This window comes from Gobio gobio (assembly GCF_949357685.1).
Source record: "Gobio gobio genome assembly, chromosome: 13".
In the NCBI taxonomy this organism is placed as follows: Eukaryota; Metazoa; Chordata; class Actinopteri; order Cypriniformes; family Gobionidae; genus Gobio; species Gobio gobio.
In genome coordinates, this window is record NC_137106.1 from 11,355,349 (window position 1) to 11,378,500 (window position 23,152).

General features: G+C 38.2%; 1 protein-coding gene across 1 annotated transcript in view; it reads right to left on the bottom strand.

The window, feature by feature from the left end:
• The window catches only part of slc35f4 (solute carrier family 35 member F4), a 66,923-nt gene extending 44,058 nt beyond the window's left edge, over positions 1–22,865 (bottom strand). Inside the window, exon 1 of the mRNA XM_079833364.1 lies at positions 22,489–22,865. Coding sequence (XP_079689490.1) covers positions 22,489–22,708 — 220 coding nt within the window. The 5' untranslated portion in view covers positions 22,709–22,865. The remainder of the gene's footprint in view (positions 1–22,488) is intronic.
• Positions 22,866–23,152: the final 287 nt, after the last annotated feature.

A 23,152-nucleotide genomic window follows, 5' to 3' on the forward strand; every position in this document is an offset into this window, starting at 1 on the left:
TGAATAAATATGAACTGCTGAGGAGCTGCATGATTTTCATAAATATGAACTTTCTTGTCTTTATCAATTTAGACTCACTGTTGAAGATTTCACAAAGAAATTCTAAAGGTCAGACTTCCGCTGTTTGGACGCCGCCTGGGCTTCCCTGTCCATAAATATGTTAAAGGTCCCGTTTTCGTGTTTTTTTGAAGCTTTGATTGTGTTTACAGTGTGCAATATAACATGTGTTCATGTTTCGCGTGTAAAAAAACACAGTATTTTTCACACAATTTACTTATCTGTATACCGCTGTTTTCACTGTCCTCAAAACGGCTTGAAAGATTTCCCTGTTCTATGAAGTCCCTCCTTCAGAAACACGTAACGAGTTCTGATTGTGCCAGCGGTTCCCGTGTTGTGATTCGACAGCAGCTTAGCGCACGCAGAGCGCACGTTACCGGAAAGGTCACGCCTCATTTGTCATTTGTTTTGTTGTTGTGTTTTTCATATAAAATAATAGGCTAATGAACCCACAATTCAAGCAACCTGCCACCGAATTGGCGCTAATTCAAAACCAAAAGTAAAATGTGCACGGCCGCACAGAGCGCGCATTGTTTCCTTTCGTCTGTGACTCCGTCTCCGAGTCCGACACTCTGAGATGACGTAATTTTTGCCGCGCGCACCCTCTCACTCGTTCGTTCGGACCATGGTGCGGACGCGTCGAGTATAAACAAGGGTTCACGGACGAATTGTCATTCATTCATGGCGTGCGTCTCACACATAGACCGATCAATGCCTAATCAGTGTCCTGACTACTAGGGAACTGTTGAGACGCACCCATGGCCTCACAGAGCGCGCATCTACGGATGAACTTCATTCATGGTCTCACAAGGCGCGCATTTACAGACGAATTTCATTCATGGCCTCACAGAGCGCACATTTACAGACGAGCTGTCATTCACGGTGTGTGCACGCACTGGTGCGTTTTCAGTTCAGTTTTCAGTTGCGGTCGTGTATATTACTTTCGGTTAGATAGAATTAGTGATTTACAAGCCCCCGCCGGTGATACCGGTATTACCGGTGTTGTCACACGCCGATTAACCGGTGGGAAAATTTCCTCACCGTCACATCCCTACTTAGGGCATCGAGACGGCGATCATTAAACGATCTAGAAAGAAAGTCTGAGTGAACTTGAATGATTAGCTACACATCAGAAATCACTGATCACAGATCAGGCATTATTGAACACTGCTACTCACTGTTTGTCGTGGTGCTGTCGAATCCATATCGTAAAGTCTGTTTGTAAAGCCTGTGCTGACATTAACTGAATCCATTTTCTGAATCACATTGACATCATATCCCCTAATCGCAGATTTATGTTCACTAATACGAGTTTTTCATGGACAACTATCTTTTTTGATTTGTTCAACACTAATCAACGGCAAAATTAATTTGCAGCCGTCAGGTGGTAAGAGTTCTCTCATTTGTTTACGTTCATTATTATTGTAATGTGCTTTGAGACATGAGGTATTTCAAAGCCGTCTCTCGTGACTCTTTGCAGAATCTGTGTGCGTTCATGTATTTTCAAGGAGGCGTGGCTTTGGAGATGCTCTGAAGGGAGGGTGGGATCTCATGCTATTTCTAGCCGCTCCGAAATTGCCTACTCTCCCTTCTGGTGGGTGGTGTAAATACAGCACCATGCAGACAAAAAGTGTTTCTATGGTGATTGGATCACAAAAAAAAGTAAAAAAGGGCCCATGAGCCAAAACGATACTTTTAGGGCTGCACAAATTGGAATAACAGGCTTTCTACAGGTATATTATAACTCAGTACAACCACTGTAAAAAGAGAAGAGTGACACCTTGTGTCCAGGCAAAGGGGTTGCAGCTCCTCTCTGAACTCAAACAGTATGATTAATTGTGTCCCTAACCCTAATGCTAACCACTAACTGAACCTTGGTAGGAGCAAATGTGCACATGATCAAGATTTACCCCATCTAGCCTTGATCCATATTAATAGCTACTCTCAGAATCAGCCATATATGATGTAAAATATGAAGTAAAATGATTCACAATATGTCAGTGTCAGTTAGGATCATCTCTGTCAGTCTGAATGAATGAAGATTGAAGAGATATATGTCAAATGACCAGATGGGGGCAGCAGAAGAGTGCACATAAATATTAAAGCTTTCAGCCAGTTTTGTGCTGATCTTGCAGCATATGAACAATCTCTGATCAGAGATTTACTAAGACTGAAAAATGGTTTTAGAGGTTTTGTGATAAGATCCTAAGATTTGTTTCCTAAGATCACCTCCACTGACCCAGAAAAGTTAGAAACAAGTCTGAAAATGTCAATGACTGTAAGTGAAGTTTACAGAGATGTCAAAAAAGTTTGGAAAGGCCAGAGGCAAAGTGGCGTTTTGGACAACATCAGCATAAATCCTTATCATTTTGTCAGGACTTTCCATGAACAAATACTAGAGCTATTTATGAATCATCTCTAAACTGTGTTCTGATTGGTCTGTTGTGTACTAACCTTAATAGTAACACTTTACAATAAGGTCTCATTTGTTAACATTAGTTAATGCATTAAAGGGGAACTTCAGTGCTGGGAAGATAAATGTGTATTTAAACTGGGTCATTTATGTAGTAGAAATGTGAAATTATTTTTGAATTTGGTGCCTTCTAGACTGAGAAAAGGCAGAAAATGTGTTTTTGGCTCATGTGGATGAAAGACAACAACTCCCAGAATGCACTTGCTTCGCTGCCCTATGAGGCCACTCCCAAGCCACGCCTACCGGTTCTAACGTTAGTTGACTAGAAACTAAAAATACGCTGTTATATCGCGTGACAAGCTAGTTCCTAAAATAACTTAAACAGTAGTGTATTTTCCATCCAAATGGTGCCAAGTGTCTTTGTACTGGGATGTCCAGCCAAAACCAGAAAAGGACAAGAAGTACGTTTTCATCATTTGCCGGTTAAAAATTTGTAGTTGTGCAAACAGTGAATATGGGCTATCAACCACCCGAATTTTGGAGAGGACACTAATATGGAAAACCTGAAAATACGGAGGGTGTGCAGTCGCCATTTCAAGCAGGAAGACAACGAACCGAATGTGCTTGGAATGAAGAGAGCCTCTCTGAAGGACACCCTGGAACAGCCTGGGCCATCTGGTACTAAACGCATTCGCCTAGAGGAAGACTCTCGCTAATACTCGACACGATTTCTGACCACACAGCAGCCAATACATAGTGATATAGGGCCCTATTTTAACGATCTGAAACGCAAGTGTCAAAGCGTGAAGCGCAAGTAACTTTGTGGGCGGGTCTCGGCGCTGTTGCTATTTTCCCGGCGGGATAAATGGCTCTTGCGCCCGGCGCAAATCTAAAATGGGTTGGTCTGAAGTAGCTTCATTATTCATAGGTGTGGTTTGGGCGTAACGTGAATAAACCAATCCGAGCGTCATCCAACATTCCCTGTAAAAGCAGGTGCGCAAGTTCCATTATGGATTGCTATTATTATGGCGTATTTACCAGGCGCACACCAGGAGCGGTTCACAGCCGAGGAGACTGATGTTCTTGTAAGAGCAGTGAAAGACAGAGAAGTGAAGTTGTAATGTTGTACATTATGGTAAAGGTGATTTCACAGTCTTTTTTTTTTCAGTCTTTCAGTTTTTTCAGTTTTTCAGTCGATTTTTTTTCCTGGTTCTTGACGGACAAACCAATTTGTCAGATGTCCTTATATACATATATGTCTTGCCACTATTGGGCAAACAGGTCTTATCCTTAATTATTACAATTAGCCTGAATCATTTGTAAGCTAGATTTATGCCTATTTTTTTCACATCTTCGTGGCACACCACAATGATTTCCGTCATCTCATGTGTTAATATTTTTTTAGTGTAACAATTTATGATTTGCAAAAATAACTGTTGCATCTGTGTAGATTACATGAGCAAAGTGTATGCGCGTTGTGCACGCTATACATTATGGTCAAGCATGCGCCCTTAAAATAGCATAATGAACAACGCGCAACGCGCCACTGACTTTAGACTAGGTTTTTTCTGGTCAGTGGCGCAATTTTTTAATGGAACAGCAAAATAGCACCAGGGATTGTTTGCGCCGGAACACGCCTCCTTTTTTGCGCTGAACCGCCCAGGTAGCGCAAGTTCATTCACTAGTTTAGCGACGTGCTTCTGTGGAGGGAAAAGCGCGCTTTGCACGGGTGCAAAATAGGAATGACACATGCGTCGGTGTACAAAGTCAATTGCGCTGGGTGCAAGATAGGGCCCATAGTTGTTAGCAGTAAAACAGCAAAGTTAGCAAAGTAGCGAGCTAACTTACTTGTCGTGTTATGCTAATGTTACCAGGCATATGCGCTGAGTAATTCAACACTCTTGTCAATTATCTGAACGTGCTCCTCCAGAGCTTTGTTGATAAAACATAATTTAACGTACAGATCCCATCCTTTATGGGCGGGTTTAAAACATGTGGAACTAACTTCTACTACTGGCTGTAGTCTCTACCCTCAGGCCAAAAAATCCTCAGATGACGCAAAATGACGATATTCGCATCATCTGAGGACTTTTTCCAGAAAAAAAATGCATAATTCTCTCGTCTCAGGGGGACATGAGGGGGGAAAGTACCATAATTTGAATATACTACCGGGTTTCTACTGATACAAAGCTTAATACTAAATCACTGAAGTAACCCTTTAACTAGCATGAAATAACAATGAGTAATACATTTGTTACAGTTTGTATAAATCTTTGTTAATTAATCTCAGTGCATTAACTGAGAACATGGGAACAAATACAACTTTTGATTTTAATTTATTAGTAAATGTTGAAAAATTAACATTAACTAAGATTAATAAATGCTGTAGAAGTATTATTCATTCTTAGTTCAGGTTAACTAGGCTAATGTTAAATAATGAAACTGTATTGTAAAGTGTCACCTATAAAATAAGATAAAATACGATGCAAATGCCACTAAAACAACACAGACTAAAACTTTTTTGGTGGGGGGGGGCTCAAGGACGATTACTTACGTCAGCTGTCTTTTCTGAAGTCTGTAAAGCTCCCATGTGAGCCCACAGTCAACAGCACCTCTCTGGCTAAGTAGATGAGAGGAGTCCCATTAGGCCTGTAGCTAGAAATAGCTCTCTAGGCGAGGTGGTCTGCAGTCAGATCACTCGCTGCAGATACATTTAGATGATTGGGTCACATTGACTCTGGCATCTCCATGTTCAGTATGAGAGGTTAGAAGACAACAGATGACACCGGCAGACTGTTTCTGGCAAAGGCTATGCTGGATGATTCTTTCATGCTCTTATGCAAGATGGGTTTTTCGGGCAATTACACCGTTCAATCCAACAGTGATTCTAACTAACACTTTTTAGTTAACTTATAGTGTCTTAACTTAATTGTAAAAATCGAGTAATCTGTACTATTCACATACTGTTCCTTGCTTACTCAGAAAAACCAAGTTAAAGGGTAACTTCAGTGATTAAGCTTTGTAAAACCCTGTAGTATATTTGAATTATTGTACTTTCCCCCCTCATATGCCCCTGAGACGAGAGAATTGTGCATTTTATTTCTGGAAAAAATCCTCAGATGACGCAAATATCTTCATTTTGCATCATCTGAGGATTTTTTGGCCAGAGGCTAGAGACTACAGCCAGTAGAGGGAGCTGTTCCGCATGTTTTCAACCCGCCCCCAGGGGAGAGATCTCACACACACTCGGGCATTCATAACCGGAGCGCTGCAGAGCAAAGTGAGTGTTTCAACTTTTCAATGAATTCCTATGAAAGTTTAGCTTCCATATGCGATCAGAAAACGCGCCAGACTGGACACGTGCTGAGAATGAGAGCCACGCTTACCTCAGCTCTTACTTCCCTCTCGTGATGAATGAAATCTGACTCCTGCTGCTGCGTTTGTCCTGTGACTTTCGTTCGGCTCACTCACACTTTTTGAAAAGACACGTTCAGTTTTTAATTGTAGTGTTTATTCTCTAACTGAACGAAATTATTGTATTATTATGATTATGACGCTGGTGTAGGGAGTGGCCTCGTAGGGCAGCGAAGCAAGTGCATTCTGGGAGTTGTTGTCTTTCATCCACATGAGACAAAAACACATTTTCTGTCTTTTCTCAGTCTAGAACAGTGGTGTAGTCTACGTGATACGCAGGTATACGCCGTATACACACTAGGAAAGGCCAAGGATTTCCGTATACCCACTTAAAAAAGCGTGTGGATACGTAACAACATCGTTTTGCAGACATCCCAAGTCTCCCGGAAGTTCCGGGAGTCTCCCGCATATTTATAGCGGCTCCCTGATGCCCGCAAATTAGTTAAATTCTCCCGCAATCTAGAGCGAGCGAGCAAGAGCGCGCATGTGAGACACAGACTGTGCACGCGCGCACGGCAGAGAGAGAGAGAGAGAGAGAGCGAGAGACCTTACGTGTGTGTGCTGGTGTGCACCTAATGAAGCGCATGTAAGACGGAGAGCATCCTGATTGGCTTGTTTCGGTAAGTCAACCAATCAATTGTCAGTGTGGGTGGGCTTTTATCTCTTCTCCCGAACCGAATCAGCTCAGTGTAGAAACTGGAGCGCCATGGCAGAGGGAGAGTGCCCCAAAAAACAAAAGTATAAACATAATGACAATATTGCACGCTCTACAGTTTGTAACTGACATGTTATGGTTGAGTTAAACAAGTTTCATTTCATGTGCATATTTTTCAGGTCGGCTAGTTGCCAAGGCTACATGAAAACAACAAACTCCTTAGACCTGTTTAAAGTTGCAATGAAATATAAATAAAAGCAGTTTACATAAATAGTATAAGCAGCTTATGTAAATAGTAAAAGTGATCTACATAATTTTACATATTTTTTTTATAAAAAAAACCTATAGAACCTATAGAAATTATACATTAATGATATATTGTATTATACTATACAAGTAAAGTCATGTTCTGTGGGGGGGGGGTCTGCTTTTGTGACAGAACTTTCATTCATAAATTCACCCCGTCTGTGTTGCGAACATAGACTGTGGTTGCGATTGCGAATCACTAACGTTTTTGGACTATTGGGGACCATTTGGACACCAGCCAATCAAATAAAAAATATAGCTACCGAACAGCCAATCAGAAAATAGCATTGCTGTATCCGGGTAAGATTTAGATATTCCCACAACAACAACGTTTACATTCTGCCACCTACTGGTGGGTTAGTTTAATGTTTTATTTCCAACATTTCTTAATTGTATATTCAAAAATATTTAAAACAATCTCTCAACATTTTCAGTGTAAATGATTTTATTTAATTGGCAACAGCCCTACAGTGTCTTATTCTAATTTAATTTGTAGATCAAATTTAAGAATATAAAATGAAAGCTGAAGCATAGCCTATATTTAATAAGATTATGGGTATATTGCATTACAGATACTGGCACATGTCTAATTTAAAACATTTACACCAATAAATTACTATATGGTGATATTAGTTATCAATACACTGTAAAATAAAAATTCAGGACTCCAATTGAAAATTTTCTAGTGACTGATCACATCTACATTTTTTAGTTGGCCAAATTGAATTTCTGTTAATTAAATTGCATCAATTCACAGAAATTCAATTTGGCCAACTGAAAAATTTAGATGTGATCAGTCACTAGAACATTTTCAATTGGAGACCTGAATTTTTTTTTACAGTGTAGTTATTGTAATTAGCTATTGAAAAGAGATTCATTTTTTCAATGGATAGCTTCAATAACCTTTTTCAAGATGATATTTTGAAAAATGTTGGTAATCAGACAGTTGGCAGCACCCATTGACTTTCATAGTCTATATTTTTTCCTACTGTGGAAGTCAACTGTCTGATTACCAACATTTTTCAAAATATCATCTTTTGTGTTAAACAGAAGAGAGAAACAACTTGAGGGTGAGGAAATTACAACACAATTTTAATTTTTGGGTGAACTATACCTTTAAGAATGATTATACTATATGAATATGGAACCTGGAGCACAGGTTTTATCAGCTGACTGTCTTTTGTCGCTTATAATAAATTGGAATGTTGGATGGGTGCGTATGAGGCTGGGAGGGGAAAAAAAAAAAAATCACAGTATACTCACTACAAAAGACTAGACTACACCACTGGTCTAGAAGGCACCAAATTCAAAAGTAATTTCACATTTCTACTACATAAATGACACCGTTTAAATACACATTCATCTTCCCAGCACTGAAGTGCCCCTTTAAATTTAATTGATTGGTTTGAGTGCCATTTTGTCAAGCCAAAAAAAAACAAAAAACAAAAAAACAAGAAAATCCTCACCATTATGGTGATTAGTGTTCACTTTGGTTGGGCACTTGGAACATTTATATTATTAAACTCTCTTTCTGATGCAGCGATGCAACAATAAATCACAATTATTTGGTTTCAAAGGAAGAGAAGTAATAAATAGGTTGCTTTTAAAAGTTTACCTAGCTTCTGACTGAATAATTAACTATAGTTAATGATTTAGTCAGAAATTAAGATCATCTTTTAAAATTAACCTATATTTCCCTTTATGTCATGTAATGATCATTTACAATTTTATTGCTAACACTTACGTCATAAACACCTGTGGAACTTTTAATTGGGTTGACATAAACCCTCTATATTTGTAACAATATCTTGCAGCTGAGCAGGCTTGAGTCACACACAGACTTCAACATTCAGCATGCAAAACACAACAATGGTAACATCTATGGTAGCTATACTAAGTCAAGAGTAAACCTAAATTAAAAGATCAAGTACTCTCTACAGTTCTTTTTCAGTTACTAGAACTTTTGTGTAATTGAACTATACTAACTAAGCATTTGTTAACACAACATAGTATTCCTATTCCACTTTACTTGGTTTTTTTAAGGCATGCTTTTTTCAAGTAAGTCTAACTAATTAGATTTTACAGTTTAGCAAAACTGTTTTGTAGGATGCGCAAGAAGGCATACGCATGTTCTAAAGCTTCAGCCAGTCTGATCTGATGCAATTACATCCAGCTAGAGAAGCATCATCATGGGTTGGTTAGTAGCTGCAGGGACTCATTTGTTCACAGTACACTGCTCAGTTATCCCGTTACACATCAGCTATACTCCCCTAGAACTGAACATATGAGAGCACTTTCGGTTCCATCATCCTAAAGTCAAAAGGTTTTTTGAAAGGGCTTTTGGTTAAATGCCTGAATTAAGGTCTGTGGTTAACCCAAGCTCAATATACACTCACCTAAAGGATTATTAGGAACACCATACTAATACTGTGTTTGACCCCCTTTCGCCTTCCGAACTGCCTTAATTCTACATGGCATTGATTCAACAAGGTGCTGAAAGCATTCTTTAGAAATGTTGGCCCATATTGATAGGATAGCATCTTGCAGTTGATGGAGATTTGTGGGATGCACATCCAGGGCACGAAGCTCCCGTTCCACCACATCCCAAAGATGCTCTATTGGGTTGAGATCTGGTGACTGTGGGGGCCATTTTAGTACAGTGAACTCATTGTCATGTTCAAGAAACCAATTTGAAATGATTCAAGCTTTGTGACATGGTGCATTATCCTGCTGGAAGTAGCCATCAGAGGATGGGTACATGATGGTCATAAAGGGATGGACATGGTCAGAAACAATGCTCAGGTAGGCCGTGGCATTTAAACAATGCCCAATTGGCACCACTAAGGGGCCTAAAGTGTGCCAAGAAAACATCCCCCACACCATTACACCACCACCACCAGCCTGCACAGTGGTAACAAGGCATGATGGATCCATGTTCTCAATCTGTTTACGCCAAATTCTGACTCTACCATCAGAATGTCTCAACAGAAATCGAGACTCATCAGACCAGGCAACATTTTTCCAGTCTTCAACTGTCTAATTTTGGTGAGCTTGTGCAAATTGTAGCCTCTTTTTCCTATTTGTAGTGGAGATGAGTGGCACCCGGTGGGGTCTTCTGCTGTTGTAGCCCATCCGCCTCAAGGTTGTGCGTGTTGTGGCTTCACAAATGCTTTGCTGCATACCTCGGTTGTAACGAGTGGTTATTTCAGTCAAAGTTGCTCTTCTATCAGCTTGAATCAGTCGGCCCATTCTCCTCTGACCTCTAGCATCAACAAGGCATTTTCGCCCACAGGACTGCCGCATACTGGATGTTTTTCCCTTTTCACACCCTTCTTTGTAAACCCTAGAAATGGTTGTGTGTGAAAATCCCAGTAATTGAGCAGATTATGAAATACTCAGACCGGCCCATCTGGCACCAACAACCATGCCACGCTCAAAATTGCTTAAATCACCTTTCTTTCCCATTCTGACATTCAGTTTGGAGTTCAGGAGATTGTCTTGACCAGGACCACACCCCTAAATGCATTGAAGCAACTGCCATGTGATTGGTTGATTAGATAATTGCATTAATGAGAAATTGAACAGGTGTTCCTAATAATCCTTTAGGTGAGTGTATTTTCACGTTTTATTCTGGTAATTCTTGGTAATACTTTGTGATTAATTTGTACATTTTGAAGTCCTGGAACAAGGGGGTTGGATCCGGCAAGTTAGTGGGGTAGGGAAAGATAACGGAACATATGCACATCTTAGTCGGTTTTCCATCCAACTATTTTGATGTGCATTTTGAAAAAGAAATCCTGAATGGAAACGGTCATGCGAATATACTAACATAGAAATGTAATCCGTTGGACACAGATAATCTTGAGTTAAGAAATCGCATACTGATACTAATGATGTGTTGTGACCATTTGTGCACGTAAAACACCATGGCATTAAAGGTGCAGTGTGTAATATTGACAGCTAGTGGTTAAAATGGGTACTGCAGTCCAAATAAAAAATGGAGAGGGTTGTTCTAGAGATCTACACGGGTCCACTTGGATCTGGAAACCCGAGGTCCAAAACGTATTAGTGGCCTCGGGTAATTTAAAATAAATGCGCTTTTTTCCGAATGGACCCGAGAGGACCCAAATTCTTTCCATCACCCTGTTTTTATGTGCATTTTGAAGCATCCCATGTGAAACGAGTGATGGAAACGGCAAACAAATGAATCTCTTAATTCGCAATAATGTTTTTACGTTTGCTTGAGAAGTTTTTTTACTTTTTTTGACGAAAAAGAGTTAATGCAAATAATGGGAGATGTAAATACACCCAAATAAATACTTACATAGCGGAAATTAAACCCACGTGACTAAACAACTTTGGTGTTTTATTTACCGTTGGCTACAAGGTTACCATTACCACCACCATCCGCTCAAACAACTTGATGGAAGCGCATCTAATTCGCATTTGTTTTATTAATTTTTTTGCAAACGAAAAGATTCGCTTTACGTTTGGATGGAAGCCCAGCTTATGTCTGCAATTAACAAAATGTTAATATTTAAAACAATTCTATGACAGCATTATTATCTCACTGGCAGTGGGCGGGATCACACAGACCAAAACAAAAACAGACATTCTGACACGGGACGCACATTTCAGAGTAGAATAACTGGCAGTTGCATTGTTTTTCAGAGAAACAAGTATGTGAATGTAGAATGTTTCCTAAATATCTGATAGTATAACATAGTATAGTATTTTTGTGCTTTAGTACAGTCAAAAAAATTACATACAGCAACTTTAAGCCCAACAAAAGGTCTGACGAACATAGCCCTTGACATTCGTATCGAATTTTAGAAGTTTAAACTTTAGTCATAGTCATTTTGCACGTGGGCGCTTGCAGGTATTATGAAGACTGCCGGTGTTGTGCTGAATTCTTACTCCCGCCAGATAGTCTCCTTGCAGTATTTAATAAAATGATGTCCAACAACACAAATAACTCCATCACAACAAGCTCCCTCAAGATATAGATATAGATATATTTGTCCCTGTTCCTGCACAATTCAAGTCCTGGTAATACCTCCTTGTGATTTTTTCTTTAAAGCTTTTACTTTTTGCTAACAAGTGGCTAAATGGAACTACAGAGGTTGTCAAGGACATTGACGTCATCCATTTTTATAGCCTAACAAGTTGAAATGTTGAAAGTTGTTTGGAAGTGGTGTCACACAACTGTGGTGTAGTTTGTTTATAGCCTACCTACATTTAGCTTTTTATTTCTGCCGATTGTATTTAGTGAATATTATCATAATAAGCAAAACTTGAAAGAATCGTAAACTTTTGCTGGTCAAAGAGCTTATTTTCTACAATAATACAAAAGCCAATGGAAAAATCCTATTGAGTTATATATACAGCTTTGGAAAAAAATATTTTTAAATTTGTTTAATTATATGTATCTGTTTGAGAACATTTTTGATTTATTGTACAAACTACTGACAACTAAATATTTTGTCATTAAGAGCACCCCCCCCCCCAGAAAAAAGACATGTTTTCAGACATTTTTAAACCACACAAAACTAATGTTTTAACTTAGGAAGAGTTCAGAAATCAATATATCAATATATATATCAATATATATATATATATATCAATATATATCAATATATATATATATATATATATATATATATATATATATATATATATATATATATATATATATATATATATATATATATATATATATATATATATATATATATATATTAGACACACATTTATTTACTTTTTTGAGTGATATATAAATCTGCCACCAGTTCCCTCCAAAACTTTGGAAACACCTTAGACAAAGTGTGGTTTTGGACAATATATTTGCATAAAACATTACCATTCTCCCTTCTTGGTTTGAATGCAAGTAACTTGCAATTGTCACTGTTATAACAGAATAATGGTTCTCTTGTTAATGACACAAATGGAATTACAGGCTGCACATCATGGCTCTTTTGCAGCTTTAATGCCTGATTACTGGACTAAATCATGTTCTTTTGAGTCACACACCTTTATAGCTTAACTGATTGTTTTCCAATTAAAGTTAGTAGACAACAGACCAGCCAGAACACAGTTTAGAGATGATTTATCAATAGCTCTATTACTTTTGTGGATTTATTTTTTATTTAATAAAATGGGTATTAAATAACATACTTGGTGTTGTCCTTTATCAATGTAAACTCCTCACAAAATCATAAGGATTTATGCTGATGTTGTCCAAAATCCCACTTTGCCTGGGGCCTTTCCAAACTTTTGCAGGGCAGTGTAGCTATGCACATACATTACACTATGAGTGTCACCCAAACACAATGGCCAGTGCAATACTTAGCATTTTATTTAGCTTGAATTCCTTAAAATGAACTGAATGTGTTAGAACATTATCCACAGAAAACAATTATATTAATTAATAAATGTTTCATTTGTAATGAACACATATAAATTATAGTATAATAATACAAAAATATTATATGTTGCTTTTTGAAACTGTAATTATCAAATTAAACTGGAATATGAATTTCTACTGAAACTTTGAGATGCTCTTGACCTCCTTGTCCCAGTCAAACAGCCTGCCAGAGGTGTCTCAGGTTCACTTTTAAAGTAGATTTTTAGACTCTTTTCACAATCCAATTAATCCTGCTCTTTAATACCACGTTGCACTTAGAAAACATCTAAGTGTTCAACTGTCATTATATAAAAGACGCATCAATTTTGGACTTTCATGAAATTAACAAAGTGTACAGACAAAGCTTTTTTGAGATGAATGGTGATTACAGCTGGTTCTGTTAAATAATGCTTTCACATTATTCTCCTTGTCTGTCTATGACTGACACTTTAATTCATTACATATACTGTACTTCTGAGCAGTGTTGGGGTAACACATTACAAGTAATGTGAGTTACGTAATCAGATTACTTTTTCTAGTAACTAGTAACTTCAAAAATAGTCAAGTTTACATCAAAAATGGCCATCATTTAGAAATAAAAGGCATTTTTCCTACCCTGATTTTAGCCCTCTGATTTGAACGCTCTGTTTGAAGGGGCGTGTCTGCTGTGAGACTTCAGTGTAAACGCCCACTGCTGTGATTGGCTGCAGTGAGACTTCAGTATAAACGCCCACTGCTGTGATTGGCTGCTGTGAGACTTCAGTGTAAACGCCCACTGCTGTGATTGGCTGCTGTGAGACTTCAGTGTAAACGCCCACTGCTGTGATTGGCTGCTGTGAGACTTCAGTGTAAATGCCCACTGCTGTGATTGGCTGCTGTGAGACTTCAGTGTAAACGCCCACTGCTGTGATTGGCTGCTGTGAGACTTCAGTGTAAACGCCCACTGCTGTGATTGGCTGCTGTGAGACTTCAGTGTAAACGCCCACTGCTGTGATTGGCTGCTGTGAGACTTCAGTGTAAACGCCCACTGCTGTGACTGGCTGCTGTGAGACTTCAGTGTAAATGAACTTGCGCGCCAGTTATCGTGCAGAACGTACATATACACTCGATTCGGAATATGGTTATCGTGTTTATATTGTTTCACATTTTCATGTTGAGAAAAACAATAATATCATGTGGGTGATATTATTCTCGGGTGAGAAATGCGCCCCGCTGACAGACGTTGCAGAGACACAAAGATAACGGTGTTAAGTTTCTAACAGCACTTTGAGTTCTCTGTTCTTAAACCCTTGACGAATCTTAAAGGAAGCATTTTTCTCAAGATCATTTTGCTATTATATATGTTATCATCTCGCTCTCACTCGGTGAACACCTGTGCTTACCTGCACTCGTGAACGCAGTGATGGACAGCTGTCTTTCCTCATTCGACTGGTGTTTCATGTGAGTTCTCATTCATTGGGGTTGTGATATAACGATAATCATAATTCATTTTATCAAAAGTAACTCCATTTTGTTAGATCATTTTCAATTTTCATCTAAGTAATTCCAAACATCACGAGGTAGACAAAGACATTATGTGATCAAATACACTATAAATACACTACAAATACAAATAAAAGTAATAACCCGCTCCACAGCGCCACCCAGTGGATTTAGTAATAACTGCGAGTTTAGATGGATTTATCATGGATTCACTGCATTTACAGCCAGCAAAGCAGCGTAGTAAAATTCGAATAGTGTTTTTATTTTTCGAATATTAATTACAGATCGAATATTCAAATATTCGTGCACACCCCTATTACTTACATGCTGTTGTGGCATTACTGTCAAGTGCGAAATTGCTGACTGATTTACCAAAGAATCCACAGTGAAATGTACCGAATACAAGCAAATAATACCCAAATGAGACATTCACATTGTTGAAAACAAATAAAATAACAACATTAGGATCCTTTGGAAGATAATGTTATTTGTAGTCCATCCTGTATTGCTTTCCTCTCCTCTCCTCGTCATCTCACTAACATGCCAGTGGGCGGGGCCAAAGTTACAATGATGAAGTACACTGTTAGACATTTATAAGAGATTTTACAGTAACTTACTGGCAACACTGTTGCCAGTAAGTTACTGTATTTGAGATTTACAGTACAATAACCGCATTTCAGTTTACAGTAACTACATGTTACTGTAATTTTGTAATACAGTACTGTTACTGTAAACCTTGGTTAACAGTGCATTAATCCTAATCCTATTCAATAATTAATACTTACTGAATTACATTAATTCTTACATTAATCTATCCTACAGAAGTAATCCAAACAGACAATTATTATGAAATATAAAATTCTTTATTTAAAACATTTTAAGTGCTTTAACTTAAACATGTAAATGTGTGGAAAAAGTTCACTTTAAAACATCCTCGAATCAAATCTTATTTTCAGAAAATCATGTATAAAAGTAATCAGAGTGCATTCAATATCACTTATTTTACATTTTATTTACATTTACATTTATGCATTTGGCAGACGACTTGCATTGCATTCAAGATACACATTTTACATTTTGTCAGTTCTTGTTTTCCCTGGGAATTGAACCCATGACCTTGCTAGCGCCACACACTATTGTTTGAGCTACAATTTTAAAAACTCTGCAGAAAATAGTTGGTAGAATACTGTAAATAGTTGGTTGAAGAATACTGTAACTTTGGTGCAAAATACACATATACATGAATAAAATATAAACAAAGAGCAAATTAATTCTGAAACAAGTTATCACAACTCAACACAAACACAAGTTTCATGTCTGTACCGATCTGTGTCATCTTCCACATTGGATGATTTCAAACAGGAACCAGGATTCTGCTCCATTATGGCAAGAAGTCCCTCTAGATAAGAATTATATGAAGTTAGTCATACAATTTGAGTATACACAAACATTTTACACTGTTGGAATTTAATAAAAAATAATAATCCCATTACAATTCATCATAATGGTAAAAATACTATTTTATAGACAGTTAACACTTTGAGGTACACCTAGCTCAACGTATGCTGTCTAGTCTAATCCAGTCCTGCAATGCCTTCATGAAGATGTGAAATGAAATGTTCAGTTTTTGTTTTAGCTGGTGATTTAATGTTATGAATATTTTGAAGAATGTACTTTGTAGTGATGCTGAACCTGATTGCATATTAGAGAGGTGTCTCTGTTATTAGCTTAACAAAATTGATATTGAGTAAAAAACTAAAGAAAACTGTTAGTACATAATAGTAGCAGCAGCACAAACTACATGCTCCAAAAAAGTAATATTACTGAATCACCTCAACATGATTTCACAAACTATTTAATCAAAAACAACAATGTAACCTTTTATTGCAGGATGGATTACATGTATACTGCATTAGCTTTAGTAAGGTATCCTCAAACTTAATGCTGCATTCACACGGGACGCTTCTCATTTACTTTGAATGGTTGACGTCATGCGTTGCTGAACTGAATTGTGGGTTCCGTCGCGTCGCTTCACTCACGTTGCAAGCGGCAGAAGTTGAAAGGTGTGTTGGACATCAGCTGTGGCCGGATGCAACCAATCGGCGAGAGTAGCCGCGTGCAGGCGGGGAGGAGCTGCAAACGGCGAAGTGAAGTCGGACACTTTCTGCTTCCCGCAGTGACGCTCTCGCTGTGTTTGCACACTTTATCAGCTGAAGTGAAATAAATGCAATATTTGTCAATGCACAGATGTTTCAGAGACATTTTTTGTCATGTAATACTTTATGCACTACTTAATACAGCGTGTGTTTGTACAAGAATAAAGTTAACATACAAGCCTACACTATCAATGAAGTGGGGGGTCTACGTTTTTCATCTGTTTTATTTTGATAAACATGACAATATAACAACGCAACTACATGAAAAGAGATTTAACTGTTATAAAAAAGAGATTTGTGCGCATTAGAGGAACTGAAGGTTTTAGAATAAACACGAAACACATGTGATCGCTGTCATGCGGAGAATCTGGCCAATCGTGGAACAGCTGTGTCATCATCAAAGTCCGTGCAGTCGCTCTGGAGAAACTGCACCGGCTGTATTAGCCGACTGCTCTCGAATCGCTCTCGCGGTGCTTTGATGCCATACGTCACTGTCACGTGGCGTTGGCGCTGTCTCAGGTCAGACAAAATTTCTAACCGGCATGACGCCCTGTGTGAATGCAGCGTAAGTGTCTGTGTACATTACATATCCTATTAAAAAAGTGTCTCACCTAGTCCAAGTTTTTCCATTCAAACTCCATTAGGTGGCGAAGGAAGGATGACACTCTGTTGTTGATTACAGTTGTCTTCCTGTTCACAACTTCCCCGGTCTTCCGACTCACTCTGGTTTTGGTGGTGCATCTTGTTCCCTCCTCTGGGTTTTTCCTCACGAAAAAAACTTAAAGCAAGAGAAAATTAAGAGAATAAAGATATTTTAAATTTCATCACCCTTAGTGCCTTTGCTTTAAATGTTTTTGGTAACACTTTAGAATAATGGTCCGTCATTAAACGGATAGTTCACCAAAAAAAAAAAAAAAGTAAATTCTGTCATTTACTCGCCCTGTTGTTCTAAACCTTTTAAAGAATGTTTGTAAACAGACAATTTTGAGGCACCATTCACTTCCATGGTAGGAAAAAATTACTATAGAAGTGAATGGTGCCTCAATCTGTTAGGTTACAAACATTCTTCATCTTCTTTTGTGTTCAGAAATGTATTCAGGTTTGCACTTGAGCAACATTATTCTAAAGTTTTGCCATGTTTTTTTCATAAATTATATTTCATCTGCCAAAATCATCCAAAAATTGTCCAGGACTGCTTCAATTCCAGAAAATAAAATTATAATCTGTCAGTCCTGGACAAACACAGTTTTGGATTATTTTAGTATAATATATATATATATGAAAAAAAACATGGTACATGGCTAGTTACAGCTAAAAAGAGGTGGAAAAACTAAATAATTGTGTGATTCTGTTAAACAGACCCGACTAAAACATACAAGAAAAACTTTGAATTATCAGTAATATGTGGAGAAACAAAGAGGACTAACGTTACTTACCGTTGTATGAGTTCCAGTGTCGCACAGCACATGCAGGCTCCTGGTATTCTTATCTAAAATGTCAAATAAATAATGTCAATCCAAATGTAAACTTTGTTTGTTAACGACATTATTTTTGCAACTAGTGGCCAACGTTAATTTACTAACTAACGTCGTCCTAAATGTACGCTTAATATGCTCGATAAACAAAATCTTCATTGTATTGGTAAAGTTAATTCAATAAACTCACTAACGTTAAGTCTTTTTAAAAATAAAACGTTAGGTTTATGTTACCTCAGTTTTAGTACCAAAGCTAAAGCAAATGATAACCTAACGTTATGTAAAGTATGTTGTCCGGGCCGAGAGCTCTCTCCTCGGGCAGTAACGTTACACACAACGCTGGCTGCACTGGTTCCTAATCTAATTCAATAAACTCTTTTTTTTTTAATAAAACGTTAGGTTTGCCTCAGTTTTTAGCAGCAAAGTTTAAGCAAATGATAACCTAACGTTATGTAAAGTATGTTGTCCGGGCCGTGAGCTCTCTCCTCGGGCAGTAACGTTAACATTACACACGACGCTGGCTGCACTGGTTCCTAATCTAATTCAATAAACTCTTTTTTTTTTTAAAATAAAACGTTAGGTTTGCCTCAGTTTTTAACAGCAAAGTTTAAGCAAATGATAACCTAACGTTATGTAAAGTATGTTGTCCGGGCCGTGAGCTCTCTCCTCGGGCAGTAACGTTACACACAACGCTGGCTGCACTGGTTCCTAATCTAATTCAATAAACTCTTTTTTTTTTTATAAAACGTTAGGTTTGCCTCAGTTTTTAGCAGCAAAGTTTAAGCAAATGATAACCTAACGTTATGTAAAGTATGTTGTCCGGACTGTGAGCTCTCTCCTCGGGCAAAACTTAGAACGCTGCACCGGTTCCTAATCTAATTCAATAAATTCATAAAACGTTAGATTTACCTCAGTTTTTAGCACCAATGCTGACAAGCTAAAATTGGGGTGCAGACAACCGCGGATAGTACAAATCACACTTACCTTGCTTGTTTGCCGTTCTCACGGGGGATGGAAAAATCTTCGCAGGGTGTCCGGACACAGCTCTCATGTTCTCTGGAACCGTGAGCTCTCTCCTCGGGTGAAACTTTCAACGCTGCACTGATGGTTCCTAATATAAATCTAAAGCAAATCCTGTCGATCCCAATTGTGCCAAATAGGCCGTTGTGGTAAATACAGTATTATACTTTATTTTTTTAAAATACAGGAAATCACTGTATTTGGTGTTTGACGTCATAGAACATACCCATGATGCAACGGGAATTACAGTTATTTACTGTAAAGAGAATTTACAGTATTATACTGGGTGATATATAGTAAATAACTGTACAAATTACAGAAATGTCTAACAGTGTAGGCATTGAATTTCTTCTGCAGAGGTGGTCTTTCATTTCTATAGATAGGCACATTCCTGCCCTTGGTAACAAGCTGTTTTTGGACTAACACAGAAGTTTTCAGTTCTGAAACTTACAGGATATTCTTATGCCTCTTTCCAAGCGAGCAATGCTGTACGGTTCGGTTCAGTACAGTACAATTCGGGACCATAAATCCTGATCCAGCTTGCGTTTCCACCGGCAACAGTACCCTTAAATAGGCGTGGTGTAGCGATCGACTTCATTCTCGCGCAAAGAAGAAAGCGACACAGTAAACAACAATGGAGGACATACAACAGATCTTGTTCTTGCTTCTCGACACGTGGCTGTTGTCACAAGAGGAAAGACACACTTTGTTTGAGCCAAGGCTGCAGGCTGCAAGGAAAAAGCTGAAAAAGCACACGCAAGTCAGGGCTCGACATTAACGCTTGTCCAGGACAAGTGGACTTTTTGAAGGGGCAAGTGAAAAATAATTTTACTTGCCCGACGGACAAGTGTCCTGGTTAAAACTTCAAAACAAAAAATAACTAGGGAATCACCAAAGTGCAATAATGATTCTGCATTTAGTTAGTGTAAGTTGAGATCGATAGTGGATAATAATATAAAAAACGAACTTACAAGGTTGTGCTGTTGAGGCTCGCGCAGCCTCTCGAGGAGAAAATCGAAAACAAATGAGCGCCACTCATACAAAGAAACTCAGTTAACATACACGGTTAAAATTGTGTAGTTTTTATATTTATAACATATGAGACAGTTAAGCAACATTACACTAACAAGAGTGTTGTTTTCCTGAATACCATCACGACTGAAAATGACACTGATTTCATACGCAAGTTCCATAAACAATTATTTAACATTAAGTCACTTACATTTTAGATGCAATATGGACTGTTTTTGTTCTATTTCAGCAGCGAAAATAGTTCCAAACAAATATCACAGCAGAACCGTAACCCGTCTCACAGCAACAGCGTGTGTTAGTGAATGATTCAGCGTTTTAATGAATCGGTTGAATCAAAGATTCAATGACCTACACTGTAAAAAAAAATCAGGTCTCCAATTGAACATTTTCTAGTGACCGATCACATCTAAATTTTTTAGTTGGCCAAATTTAATTTCTGTGAATTAAATTGCATCAATTCACAGAAATTCAATTTAGCCAACTGAAAAATTGAGATGTGATTGGTCACTAGAAAATTTTCAATTGGAGACCTGAATTATTTTTACAGTGTAGGTTCAGGATTAGTACCTAGTTATTACCCAGTTATTGTAATTCTTATAATAAGTACATAGTATGTACATGGGGAACAGGACTGTAAAATAAAGTGCTACCAAAGTAACTTTCTCCAACACCGGTGCTGAGTCAGGTCTTAAAACAGTGATGAGCATGGCATAATCTCAGAGGAAACATATCAATGTGACACCTTTGCATAAAAAATAAAAAAAAACTTCAGAAAAACCTTTTCGGGTGATATTTGGCAGCTGAGAACAGTCAATTTAAGCGCTCATAAAAATATCTTTTTTTGTGTGTGTGAATCACCTTAATTTGAAAAGCCATTTCAATATGATTGTCCCCGTTTAATTGGCATATCTGGCACAGCCCATTATGTGTGATGCACATGGCAATGAATGCAGTATAGAGTTATCATTATCATCCATCGTCCTCTGGGACACAAAAGCATGCACACATACATACTAATATTCATTAGACATGATTCATATATTTACATACTGCAGCAGTGTAATAACGGCACACCAGAGACATCACAGCTCATGTATTAAATTAAAATCCTGCATGCTGCTAACAAAAGCGAAACCTTAAATCTGTCCTGTGTCAAGAGTCTTTCGATTGCATTGCAATAGACTGAGGGTATTGAAATTCAGGAAAGACCTATAATTAGTATCCAATCATGACTCCATTCACATTGTCATTAGGTGTTCAGTAAATCAGTGTCTACTGTTGCATTCAGTCTGACCACACATCTGGCTAAATCAAAATGGCTTATTATCATTGCTATATGATTTCATAAATCATAAGCAAATAAAATCTTATGTATTTAGCCTACCACCAATTGTCTACAGTGACATTTGTAAAATATTTATATTTGTTGACATAAATTACTTCACTGATGGATCTAAACTATCTAGCTGCAAAGTGGTAACACTTTACAATAAGGTTGTATTCATTAGTTAATGCATAAGTTAACATGAAGTAACCCTGAACAACACCTCTGTTCAGCATTAGTTCATCTTTGTTAAAGTTAGTTCATAAAAATCCAGCTGTTCATGGTTTGTTCTTTTTAGTTCACAGTGCATTAACTAATGTTAACAAGATTTTAATAATGCATTAGTAAATGTTGAAATTAACATTAACAAAGATAAATAAATTGTTTATAAGGGCAGTTCATTATTAGTTCATGTTAACTAATGAACCTTACTGTAAAGTGTATATATATCCTGTTATTTCATCCATCCCATCAGGGCTGTTTTATTCTAGCCTACATTCTATCCTGTTCTAAAACTTAGACAAAAAGTTGTACCCAATAATTCATGTGTTGATCAGATTTATGCAGCAAGGACATAACTTGTGAACAAAGCACCTACAAACAAAACGAGACAGTCCACATTGTGTTTCTTCCACATTCACAACCTTTAGATTCATCGTTCAAGGCCACCATGCAATGAGCAGACAGCCGTGACTTGATCTCGACACCATTACTATCACAAGTGTTATTGCATGTGTTTTTAAACACTTACTTCTGTGGCTGGAGTACCCGGGGTTATAGCCGTAATAGCCTGTAATTCGTAAAATCCGATCCTCGATGTCATGGACCCCGTTGGCCGTCACTTGAGGCGCATCCCAGCTGCTGTTCACCTGCGGAGACGCCTTGTCCGCTAGGTGCGGGCTCTTGCCCGGTAGGTGCTCCAGGCGAAAGCAGGGCTCCTCTCCCAACTCCTGGATTTCCGTGCTGCTCATTTTACCTCGGAACGGGCAAAACGGCAGCTTTCAGGTCACAAGCGATAACCATACGAAACCCGCTGTTGAGAGCATCACCCGAATCAAATTCCAACACACGTTGCTTTGAGGAGTCGCTCAGGGTTGTGTGAAACTTGCCCAGAACCTTTCGTGCATCAGACAGCAGGGGGCGTCCCGCGGCTCGCTCCGAACAGATGGTAGGAAGCACTGGGAGGTCCGTTTCATTTTAGCGAATTGGTTCGTTTCAGTGAACAGAAAAACGAATCGTTTTACTTTTGTGGTTAATACATTTTAGACACTGTATTCTTCGCGGATTGTCTGTGTTTTCGACGACTTTGTCTGCTACCTCACAGTTTTACGCCTGTGATTTACAAACGCTGTGCGATTCGGTTCGAATGAATCATTAAAAAGAACCTGTTCGAAAGAACAATTCTCTCGAGATTC